We start from the raw sequence: 12797 nt of genomic DNA on the forward strand, positions 1-12797 counted from the left end.
TGGATGTTTCTGGATGAAATAAAGGTACATTAATGGAAGAGCCTGTTGAGTTAACCTGCACCTCCACCTCTGCAGAGCATCCACCTGTCGTTTCTGAGGACAGTGCCTCCGTACTCCCACCAGGCACAAGTCTGGTTTGACCTGATGAGGGAGTTCAGGTGGAACCACATCATCCTGATCGTCAGCGACGACCACGAGGGTCGAGCCGCCCAGAAACGACTGGAGACCCTGCTGGAGGAGCGAGAGACCAAGGTCAGCCTGGACACGGCCACATATAGGCTCATAACCACAGATATACACAAACACAGTGTGAAACACAAAGTATGAAAATACATGTGCTGCATATTGTGAGCATGTGTGTGTGTGTGTGTGTGCACACTTTGTTCAAATTCAGGTCTGTGTAGTTTAACTGCATGCAACATAATGAGCTATGTGTGTGTGAGAGGCCTTCATCCCTCCATCATCCCTCCTTCATTGCTCCAGTATTGCTCCTTCATCCCTCCTTCATGCGTCCATCATTAGTCCTTCATCCCTCCATCGTCCCTCCTTCATTGCTCCATTATTGCTCCTTCATTACGTCTTCATCGCTCCTACATGGTCCTGGCTTTAATATTCTTTCTGCCAGATGCTTCAAAGCAGCTACTCTTTCATCACTCCTTTTTCTTTATTATTTTTTTATTATGTTCCTTTTCTTTTTTTTTTATCTCCACCAAGAGGTTTTACAGGTTTTCTGTTTACATGGACCATAAAGAAACCTGCATTCAGGACTTTAACAGATAAAGTAGAATGATTACTCTGGTTTTTATTGTTAATATTTTACATATGTATTTTAGAACATGTATACCTGAAGCTGCTCACTAACCCGGGTTTCTTATGTTCTGAATAAACATCTGAGCCCACGTGTGATCCAAACCAGGATAAGAATCGCAAACATGATCAAACACGACACCCATGTGTGTAGAAATGAGTGTGGATCCAGGACTTCCATCATTCCTAAATCCTGTGACAACAGAGGTTTGGACTCAGTCACATGACTTGGAGTTATGTCTTTGACTTTAGTGGACTCTGACTCGGCATCGTTCCCGTTGGGTTCCAACATAAAATGCAAATCATGCTACATCATGAGGAAGAGGTGTGTGTGTGTCGTCATCTCATATACAGCTGTAATGAGCACATTAGCTGGAACCATCTTCACATCACCATCCTCTGTTGAAATCTGAAGAAAGTTAATAAAAGAGTCAAATTTTATAAAATGTTGTTGAACCTGGATGTTCACACCTGAAGACCTGATCATTTGCCTTTGATTGTTTGTTTTGTGAGATTTTAAGTATGTCTGCACTAATTTGATGTAACTGTTCCTTTAAAATGATGACAATTCAAGTAGCTCTAGGCTCAGCTCTGATGGCCTTGACGCTGGCCTTTGGACCTTCTGGTTGTGAATCAGGACTCTGGACTGGACCTCCTGGTCCTGACTCTGAACCTGTAGGTCTTGACTCTGGAGCTGGATGTCTTGAATCTGGACCTGCTGGTCTTGAATCTGTACCTCCTGGTCTTGACTCTTGACCTCTTGGTCTGGACTCTGGACCTGCCTGTCAGTCTTGATTCTGAACTCTAGACATGGCAGTCTTTACCTTTGAGGTATTGGAAGTGATTCTGGACCTGCTGGTCTTGACTCAGGACTTGGTAGTCTCTATTCTGGAAATACCTGTATTTCTTGACTCTGGACTCTAGACCTGCCGGTTAGTTCTCCTGGGGTCCTGAGCTTGATTTTGGACTTGCTGGAGATTCACAATCCTGCCAGTCATGACTCTTAACTTGTTGGTCTGGACTGTCTTGGCTCTGGGCCTGATAGTCTTGGCTCTGGGTCTCGACTCTGGACTTACTAGTCCTGACTCAAGACTGCTGGTCTTGACTCTGGGATTGTCAGTCTTGATTGCCGGTCTTGATTCTGGACATGTTATTTATGACCCTGAATTTGTTGGTCTAGACTCTGGACCTGTTAGTCATGATTCTGGGCCTGCTGGTTTTGACTCTATACCTGTTCTTCTTAACTCTAAACATGCTGGTCTGGACTCTGGGCCAATCACTTATGACTCTGGACCTAGTGGACTTGACTCTGAACCTGTTGGACTAGACTCTGGTCCTGTTAGTCATGATTCTGGACCTGTTAGTCATGATTCTGGACCTGCCATTCTTAATTCTGGGCCCACAGTCATGACGCTGGGCCTGCTGGTCTTGATTCTGGACCTGTTGGTCTGGACTCTGGACCTGTTAGTCATGATTCTGGGCCTGCTGGTTTTGACTCTGGACCTGCTGGTCTGGACTCTGGTCCTGCTGGTCTTGACTCTGTACCTCCCAGTCTTGACTCAGGACCTGTTGGTCTTAACTCTAAACAATGCTGGTCTGGACTCTGGGCCAATCACTCTTGACTCTGGACCTGCTGGTCTTGACTCTGAACCTGTTAGTCTGGACTCTGGGCCTGTTAGTCATGATTCTGGACCTGCCATTCTTAATTCTGGGCCCACAGTCATGACGCTGGGCCTAGTAGTCTTGACTCTGGACTTGCTGATGAGCTGCAGCTCGTGAATGTCTCATGGTTTTCCATCATTCTGTATTGTTAGAAAATTAATGTTCTATTGTTGGAATATTTTTCTGTCTTGGTGGAGGTTTCGGTGCTTTTAATTTTATTTTTGTCTCTACTTTTTTAGTTTCTTTTGTTTTATCTTCAGTTAACTTTGAGTTCATTTCCTCTTCTTCTCCTCTTCCTGTCGCTCTCTCTCTCTTCCTATCTGTCCGTCCATGTCATCCTTTTGGTTCCTCACCTCCGTCTGGTTTCACATTGCCTTGGCTCTGACGGAGATCGGAGTCGGAATCATGCAAACACATCTCAGCTGCTACTGTCACAGCTGTCGACCTGACTCACTGTCAAAGGGACTGTCCCCTCTCGTGTCGCTCTCTGTGACTGATGTACAGAGTTTCTACACGAGAGTTCAGGCCAACTGGCAAATAATCTGCAACCTCATAAACTGGTTTCACTGTTTAAGAAGCTCCTAATGTAAATATCACAACATCACAGATAATGGATAAATCTGAAGACAGTTACACTTATAAACACAAATTGTTCTATTTAAATAGATGCTGCTGTTAAAAAAAAGAAAAAGAAAACTGCAGCTGTTCATCCAGGCTCTCTGAAGCTGTAGGAATTCATTAAAGTCAAAGGAAAGAATCTGAAGCGCCGCCATCTGTGGGAAGCAAACTGGACATTAGAGGTTTAGTGTTTCTGCAACATCCTCAGTTTTTTATTGTGAAATCTAACAGACTTCAGATGTGTCTGAAGCACATGTATATAGATGTGTTTTGACAGACATTTTAATATGTTTATTATGCAACACATACAGAGAAATTAATTAAAGTTGATCTGTGATGATGAAGAGCTCTTTTTGTAAAGGCAAGGCTTCTGCGCACTCTACACTTTTCATTACGGGCCAACCTTCGTTTACCTGAAATAATGGAAAAAGCAGCACGGTGGCACAGTGGTTAGCCTCACAGCCAGAAGGTCCTGGGTTTGACTCCAACATCTGGCCAGGGCCTTTCTGTGTGCAGTTTACATGTTCTCCCCGTGTCTGCGTGGGTTCTCTCCGGGTTCTCCGGCTTCCTCTCACAGTCCAAAGACCTGCAGTTAGTGGGGGTAGGTTAATTGGAGTTTTAAACTGCCCATAGGTGTGAATGTGAGTGTGAGTGGTTGTCTGTGTTAGCCCTGCAACAGACTTGCGACCTGTCCAGGTGTACCCCACCTCTCGCCCTATGGCAGCAACCCTGAATTGAATAAATGGAAGAAAATGGATGGATGGACACTGCAAACAGCTCTGCTAACAGTAAAAGGTTAACATTGTTTTTAAGCCCCTGAAGTAATTGATCATTTTTCTTTTTCTTTTCCTTTTTTTGTTTGTTTGCTTTTGTGAGGTCTGACATTTTTGAGCCTTTCAGAATCTTTCAGCCTGTCATTCGGGCAGGACTTGGCACCGTGGTGAGAGGGTGAGCGTGCATTTTGTAATTCACCGAAAAAGACACTAAATCAAGCAGAAAACGGTACAGTTTTGCATTCAATTTTTAGGCAGGTAGAGAAATTCTGTAATTGTGTTTAGTCGTTTCTCCTTCAGATGAGGCCGGTCGCTGTGGTGCTGTGATGTTTACAACAACCCAAAACGGCAAAGAACCGCTGAAGGCAGGAAATAGGACACAATAAATGAAAAGTAGAGTAAGCAAAGCGGGGTGAGAGGATACTTTAATTAATGGCAAACCAGCAATAGCGCATATAAACTTCTAATATGATATGTTTGTAACATTTCTGAGAGCTTAATTTGTAAGATGGAGTTTGCTTCATGAGTAGTGTGAACATCGTAACATTATAATTAGGGCTGCAACGATTCATCGACTTCAAAAATTAGTTGAGGTGGAATTTTAATGTTGACGCATCATATTCTAAAACCGCGTACTCGTCATGGTCCCGGGCCTCATGCCCAGCATTTTGTGTTGTGTTTCTTTAGGTTCTGTTTTCATTTGAGATTCCTGTGTTTTAGTGTTCATGTGGTTTTGGTTCTTACTTTATTTTAGGTTATAGACCTTATTAGTTTCTGGTATTTATATTGAATCCCTGCTCCCTGTGTTGTCCTTCCCACGTCTGTGTTCAGGTGTCTGGTTGTCTCTTTGTCTCTTGTCTCGTGCATTCTTTTCCTCGTGTTCTGTCAAGTCAGCATGTGCGTCGTGGTTGGTCACTTCCTGTTTCCTGTGTCCTGTGTTCCCTGTGCTTTGTGTTTGGTTTTGCTTCCTTTGTGTTATTAGTTTCATTTGGTTCACCTGTTGTTCCCTGCTGTCTCCACTCTCCCAATTACCTTGTGTGTATTTAAGCCCTCAGTTTTCTTCTGTTCATTGTTGCTTCCTTGTCTGTGTACTCTGCCCACTGTGTGCATCCCTGTTAGTTTCCAAGTGTGTCATTTTTTTTTTGTATGACCTTGGATTTTGGGAGTTTTGTATTTTGTATTTTTGGACTTTGAGAAGCGTTTCAGCATTAAAGCTGCCATTAATGCCATTAAAGCATTTGACAGGAAACCAAAATAAAGCTGAATGCAGGCTGTGCAAAGCAGAGCTTTCCTTCCACGGCAGCATCGCTGCAGTGCTGAGCGGCACCCTGGAGCTGAGACGTCAGCTCTGGATGGGTACGTTAGTGCGTCGTTGATACCTGTTAATCTTTCTGTTAGTTTACCTGTCGGAAACAAGCTCTCCTGGATGATGTTTGCTAAGCGGCACCTTTTCAGCAGGAGCAGCTACATTGTCTCCTATTTTTTTTCTCGCATTAATATTAGCATCCATTAGCATTAGCATTAGAAACCTCTGTATGAACTGAATCATCTGCTTTTCTGCTGTTTTGGATGGAAAAACTTTTCTGATTTAATTTGAAGTCTTATTTGAACTTTTGGACAGAGGCCATTTTTATTTATAAGCGCATATTCATTCATTTAAAAATAAAAATTGCGGTCACTTTAATATGTATTTTTATTTGATATTTACTGTGATGATCACATTAATGTTAAAAAATACATTTGATTAGCTTCAAACTCGTATTTTTATGGGTCATTATTTTAATTGTGAGAAGACAAGGTGATGTTAACAGATGGGCAGGCTTAAACAGGTGAGATAAGATTGAAATAATCGTTGACTAATCGATAAAATAATCAACAGATTAGTCAACTACCAAAAGAATCTTTAGTTGCAGCCTAATTATAGTACAAAATAAAAAAAGTAGAAATGTTGAGTTTAGTGAGGAAGAAAAATGAATCTTCCTGAGTCCAAATGAGACTTTAGAAAAGTTTGAATGTGCCTTTGCGCCTCTCAGTTTGAGTCAAAGACCTTCATGAATATTAGAGGAGAGACTTTTCTAAGTGGGAGACGCATGAATATTACAGCACATTAGTTAAAGTAGGTGAACAGAGCAGCAGCGGCTGCCGTGTGTTGTTCCTGCTTTAAATAACCAGCTGATGAGATTCATCCTGTAATAACCAGCAGCAGCACCAACAACCTGCTATATACCACACACATTTCAAAATAAAAGCCTGAAACCAAGCATCTTGTTTTGAAATACACTGTTTTTTTTTCTGTTATTACATCAAGTTACTTCAGCTTAGTCGCTTTTGACCGACATTTAAGCTGCAGCCAAACTTAAAGACATTTCTTTGATGCTTTGGTTATGTGTGAGAAATTATTCACAGATGAGATATAGTCCACAAAATCATATCGAGCTTCTTCACAGTGTCTGTTATACTTCTCTGTTTCACGTTAAATTCTACCCAACACTGCTTTGAGGGTTTATCAGAGGCACTTCTTGGGGGAACTGGGCAGTTCTTTCAGGGTTTCCAGTTTGGGCTGTGCAGTTAATCGAAATTTGATTTCAATTTCGACTTTGACTCCAAACAATCACAAAAACAGTGCAATCGACAAAAAAAAACAATTATTATTAAAATTATTTTATCAGATTACGCTCCACCTACTCCTAACCCTGATTCATGCTGCAGCGCTGAGTCACCTACGTAAGTGGCCAGTGAAGTTGTTGGCACTTATGCTTGTGCAGGTGCATTAATTAATTATCATTAATTACAAAGCAGTAAATCTACGCTGTAACCTGACCTGTACCTCCAGAGAAATATCAAATAACTTCCGTTATGTACCTACCAATCACTGGGCACAATTAGCAAGGGATGGTAGTGAGATGTCCCTACCAACATCTGCTCCACGGGTGTAATTAGCACTGCACTGGACCCTGATTCGTCATCGAGCCCGCCCCGGAAACCGATTTGACTCACGTCCCTACCAGTGTTAATACCAAACCCTTTGAATACGTGTACAGGATCTGTCAGTTTGCTGTGGCATGAAAATGTGAGCCAGTTCATTTGTTCTAAATAACTTGGTTTCTTCCTAGTATTAGTCGTGATGACTGTCATTACGTTTCTATTTATTTATCTATGTATTTATTATTTGTTTAATTTATAATATATTTATTTATATTGCAATTTAGTTATATAAATATTTTTATAATGTATTTATATATTTTGTTTATTAATTTAGTATTTATTTTCAAGAGATCATAGAAATGCACTAGATTTCAAGGTATTCACTGTTTAAGTAAAATAAATGCAGTGTGTTTATAGTGAGTGAGTAATCGTGTTAAATATTTGTCATTTCAGTATTGACTAAAATAATCGCAATTATGACTTTTTCCATAATCGCGCAGCCGTACTTCCAGTGTAGCCAGGATATCTGGATAGATGATGTTTAATTCAGGACTTCCTGTTTCCTCTGCCGATCGCTGTTGATGGATACAGATGAACGTAAAAAATCGAATGAAAAACTAAAATGTGGTTTCAGTCACTGACTGTTTACCTGCATGCAACCAGATCCAGAACTTGTTTATCCAGCTATTTCTTGGTACCTTTAAAAAAACACCAGAACAGGGGGAAATATTCCAAAGAAAAAGTTTGTGGAAATTCTTCAGACTATGGTCACAAATTTTTGAGTAAAACTGCAGATTTACCTTAAACACTAAATATTTGAGCTTTTATTTCCATATGTTTTGGGGTTTTTACTCTTAGTTTACAGTTGGGGCTGGATCAGGTGACCCTGAACCCTCCCTTAGTTATGCTGCAATAGGCCTAGGCTGCTGAGTGTTTCTTTTCATTCACCTCTTTTCACTCTGTTTATACCCCACTCTGCATTTAAACATTAGTTATTATTAATCGCTGGCTCCCTTCCACGGTGTGTCTTTTGTCCCGTCTCTCTCCCCTCAGCCCCAACTGCTCACAGCAGATGACTGCCCCTCCCTGAGCCTGGTTCTGATGGAGGTTTCTTCCTGTTAAAAGGGAGTTTTTCCTTCCCACTGTCACCACGTGCTGCTCATAGGGGGTTATCTGATTGTTGGGTTTTCTCTGTAATTATTGTAGGGTCAGTCAGAAGTACAATCAGGCATTATTTGAGGTTATTTAATAGAAAAAAACTACTCACACATACATTGATTAGTGTGTAATTACATCTTCCACAAATTGATGCATTCTCATGAACTTAGAATTAATCTATTAAAAAAAACACAGGTGCAACGCCGCTTTGTGGAAGCCACCATGTTACTCCACTACCTTGAATACAGTGGCTGAGATGGGTATAGTCGTCCACCTAATCACATTTTATGTATGTGGGTAGAGACCAGTGGAACAGCAGCACTTACCAACAGAAAAGTTCAGGATGTCCTCGGCTCAGTATCGCTGTCACCGGACAGAAGTGACTCATCGACTCGTGTCGGACTTCTTTCACAAAGTTTTACAGCCTCCTCCAGAGTAAATAGATGTGGACACACATTAACATCGGAGGTAAACAGCAGACTGACAGCCAACACTCACTACACATGAATGGCGGTCAGAGTGTTGAGATTACTCAGGGGTAAAAACGTGAAAATACCACAATATAGTTTCAGGGAAATATAAGCTGTCGGTGCTTTCCAGATTACTCCATTTGTATTTTGTACTTTGCAGTTGTGGGTCTGAAGCTGTGAATATAAAACCTGTGCAGCAGGATGAAGCCGTGCAGACTGGACTCAGTTTTGAAGGCGTAAAAAAGTGGGCGTTTCTTCGGGTTATGTGTGTGACCTTGGGGTGTTGGCAGGTCGTGGCTGAAGCAGCGTTCAGAGAAAGCGAAGCAGTTTCAGCGAGTCTGTGCTGTTCGGGGACTTTGTGCTTGGATGTAAATTTAATGAGATTAACATTTGGAGCGGATCGAGTGGAGGACTAATGGGACGCGCCGCCGCCACAGTGGATTAACATCACAGGAAGTTTGCAGAGAGGGAAGTCGCAGCTCGGTTCAGTTTGGATAAAATCACACGGGTTTGTGCTGAGGTTCAGACTCAGGTTTGAATTCTTCAGCAGACGTTTCATCCTGTGAGGGGCTGAAGTGAAGCCTGTTTGATCATCGCTGAGCTGCGAAGTTTGACAGGTTTCTGAGTCAGAGCGTCTCTTTGTTCTCTAAAAATAAACCGTCTGTGTTCACGCCTGCAGGCAGGCTTCAGGAGCAGATTTACACCTCAGACTAAATATAACCGAACAGGTCACAGCGTAAGACTCCACGCTGGCTGTTAATTAGCACCTGTTCTTTAATCACATCTGAAAATCACAGCTTTCATGCATGAACCACTTCTCTTTATATTCTACTGAGAAGCACTAATGATGATGTTAGTATTATTGCTGTGATTAGAGTTAATGCTGTTTGTTTACAGGGGCCCTTATACGCCTTTCTTAACATTTTAGTGACGTATTTTGTGGGTGGAGCTGCCGGTGGCAGGAAGTGACAGCTTTGTAGGATCTTCGGGTAATAAAATGCAGCGTCTGTGCGGGTAAGAAAAACAAATTTTAAACCATAAAATGAGATCTGACCAGCTCGGGAATCTAAAGGGACTCTTTATGAGATGTTTCAGCTGCTGTGTGCTGTGGTTGGTGCTACCCTTTTACCCGTACTCCAGAACCTGAAAACGATTTTAAAAATATTGTTTCATAAATTCTTGTCTGTTAAGGTAAAGATAGTCACCCTCATACTGAAAACTCTGTTTCAGATAAGACTGGACTTTTATACATTTGAAATCTTTGTTCAAATATGCTTTTCATGCAATATTCCAAACTATTACAAAGGCAATAGATTGAAAAACATTTATTTTATTACAATTATATTGTTAACAGAGTTATTAGACATGAAGCACTCCTGATGAACATTTTCAAATCTTTATATATCCTAGCCAATACATCGTCTATGGAAAACTATGGGGACAGCTTTATCCCTTTAGCAGCCGATGAATACAGCTGTGCCCATAGTTTTCCATAACTGTGGGCACAGCTGTGTCCATCGGCTGCTAAAGGGAAACAGCACGGCAACCCAGTCCAGGCAGTTCAGCTGCCGCTCAGCAGGCTTCCAGAAGCTGGCCAATCAGGAAAAGAGTGGGCTTGTTTATGGAGGGGGGTTTAAAGAGGCAGGAGTTAAAGCAGCTTGTTTTCAGGCTGGTCTGCCGAGTTAAATGAGCAGAACAGTTCCTGCTAAGATGTAGTAGCAGTTTCATATCTGTTGATTTCTTTACATAAAAACCAAAAGTTTGTAGTTTATACTCATAACCATAATCATCTCAAGATGCTTTAGACTGGAAATTACTCCACCCGTGAATATGTGGAGTCTTTATTAGTCGTTTGCTCGTTGATCATGGCTTTTCAGGTGATAATGGCTTTTTTAAATGCGTAATGTGTTAATAACATAATAATTACAATTGTTTTACAACCATGGTTAATGGCACCTAAGAAGACTTTTCAAATCACAGCAGTACTGATAAACTTGTGGTTTAACTGTCATCCACACACCGGGGGGCGCTACAAACAGAGGTTATTATTAATAAGAAGAAAAATCAGAAAGCAGGTGGACAGACAGGTGGACAGTCTGCGATGTGTTTGCGTCTGACTCCTGCAGAAGAAATCAATCATTTGTTGGATGCTTTGCTGCCCACCCCCCCATTTTTTCTGACTGTCTATAATCTTCTTCTGTGTCTGCATATTTTCTCTGTGCACATTACCCATCAGACTAAAAACAGGAACTATGAAAACCTCGACCAACAGAACTTTGACTTCAGGAGAACACCCAAGGTATAAACTTGCATGGTCAAATGATGCACGCCGCCCAACCAATCTCTGAGCTCGCCCAGTAGTAGCCAAACACCAGTCAGCCCCGCCCGCCCGCCCAAAATCCAACCCAGCTCCAGAGATAGACTCTTATCCTGGTGGCACGTCTTTTCTCCACCATCTCTTTTCTTTCTTTTGATTTTTCATGATTCCTGCACATCGGGAATGGGTTTACACTCGCAGGAGAGACGCCCTTCCTCTTCCTCCTCCACTCCTCTCCCTCCTCCTCCTCCCCCCCACCTTTTTTTTTTTCCCTGTGAAGGGTTGCATGCGGCCAGGCTGACGCTTGGCTCTGTCTGCAGATTTCTGAGGAACACCGCCCACCAGGATCCTCTCACTCCTCTTTTCTTTTTCTTTTTGGAAATGAACCACTTCTCCTCCCCGCCTCCCCTCCTCTTCCTCCCCTTCTTCCCTCTCTTCACTTGAATCTTTTTTTTTTTTAATTTGCGGTTGCATCAGCGCTCTCTAACATGCACGTCCCCGATTGGTTGGTTGGTTGGTTGGAGTCTTGAAAGCGCCTCAGTTTGCATGTGCCACCACACCACGCACAACTTTTTGCCCCTCCTTCTTTGTATTCCAGCTTCGACTTTGAGTTTTTTTTAGTTCAGCAGATCTTGAACACATTTTGTCTCCATTTTCTGCTCCCGTCCCCCCCTCCTCCGGTGGTAGCGTGGGTGAGAGGGAGCATGGTCGAGGTTGGGGTTGTGGGCGGTTGGGGAGGGGGTTCTGGATGTTCAGAGCTAACGATGCCTGTCCTACGATGTGTTCTGTGGTGTTTTGTTCTGCCGTGTTTCTCAATGTTCTCCGGTGTTACCCGTCCGTCCATTCGTGTCCATCTGGTGGTCCTCCAGGCTGAGAAAGTGCTGCTCTTCAGCCAGGACACCAACCTGACGGCCCTGCTGCTGGAGGCCAAAGACCTGGAGGCCCGAGTCATCATCCTCTCTGCCAGGTTTGTGCAATATTCAAGGCAACCATGGTAGCTGGAAGGTGGTTTCCATGACCAGGTTTTTGATTGGATATTGTTGTTGTGCGATTGTGATTTCCACTGGATGTAGACCAAGTTAGGCTGTAACAGGGTTAAAAGACTGATCAAATCTTAGTTTAAATTAAGATTTTGACTTCCAGCAATGATTAAAACAAAAAGAAATTGTAACCCCAGGGCGTGTCCCTATAGTGGTGTGCTTTTAGAATCTGTTCTTGCCACGACTTGGCAAAAACCTTTTACTGTGACTGAGCCTTACGTATCAGTGTATCATCACTAGTTAAATTCTGACTCTTCTGTAAGAACCATCTGCAGCCGAGTCCAAAACTGAAAACGACTTCGAGGCTGATCTGTGGTGTTTTTGTGGAGCTGCCGGGGTATCCGAAGGTCTGATGGACTGGCTGCACTGACTTATTTAATTAAATGAGAATCAGCCAAACCTTCATCGGGTCTTTAAAGAGATGCTTGGAAGATTTAAACTCAGAAAGAAGCGCCCCGAGCACGGGTCAGACTGTGCGTCCATAGCAATGTTTGATATGGTGAGACAGGTTTTAAGATATGAATATCATTAGGTATGCATACAATACAATTATGCATACAATTTTGTGATGTGCTTTAAAGTAGGTTGTTAATCCTGGAAGTTGGGGCCCTTTATTTAGGTTTATTAATTATACAAGATTGCCTCTCACACTGCTGTTTTTAAATGTAAATTTAACAGGTTTCCTGCGGTGTATTTTACTGTTTTTGTGGAGTGAGCGCACATAAGTGACAGTATGAATAATTTATTTCCTTTATGAAACTACAAAGTGAGCCAAATAACCCAAATGTGCCTAATGGAACCCTGAGGTGGGGCAGAGCTCAAAGGGGTAAAGGTTACTTGGGTAAACTAGTGTGTTTACCTGAGTAAGTAGTTCCCATGTGGTGACTGGGTAGTTAGGTGTTTAGGTGCCTTTTTGTTTGGTGAATTTAGTGTTGAAGGGGTTCCCGACTGTTTACTGAATGTTTTTTTTTTTTTTTTAACCGGTTCTTTGGTCTCTAGACTGTTGTAATGGCATCCAGGACAAGAA

The 12797-nt window shown here is 42.3% G+C and overlaps 1 protein-coding gene across 5 annotated transcripts in view; it reads left to right on the top strand.

Annotated features, from left to right (window-relative positions):
• Positions 1 to 12797, top strand: part of grin1b (glutamate receptor, ionotropic, N-methyl D-aspartate 1b) — a 75966-nt gene that overhangs the window by 16679 nt on the left and 46490 nt on the right. For 3 of the 5 annotated variants that reach the window (XM_030723582.1, XM_030723585.1, XM_030723586.1), the window contains exons 4-6: positions 76 to 252; positions 10650 to 10712; positions 11600 to 11697. In XM_030723582.1, coding sequence (XP_030579442.1) covers positions 76 to 252; positions 10650 to 10712; positions 11600 to 11697 — 338 coding nt within the window. The remainder of the gene's footprint in view (positions 1 to 75; positions 253 to 10649; positions 10713 to 11599; positions 11698 to 12797) is intronic. The other 2 variants (XM_030723584.1, XM_030723587.1) reach the window with 1 other exon arrangement.

Source organism: Archocentrus centrarchus, unplaced genomic scaffold, assembly GCF_007364275.1.
Source record: "Archocentrus centrarchus isolate MPI-CPG fArcCen1 unplaced genomic scaffold, fArcCen1 scaffold_26_ctg1, whole genome shotgun sequence".
NCBI lineage: Eukaryota > Metazoa > Chordata > Actinopteri > Cichliformes > Cichlidae > Archocentrus > Archocentrus centrarchus.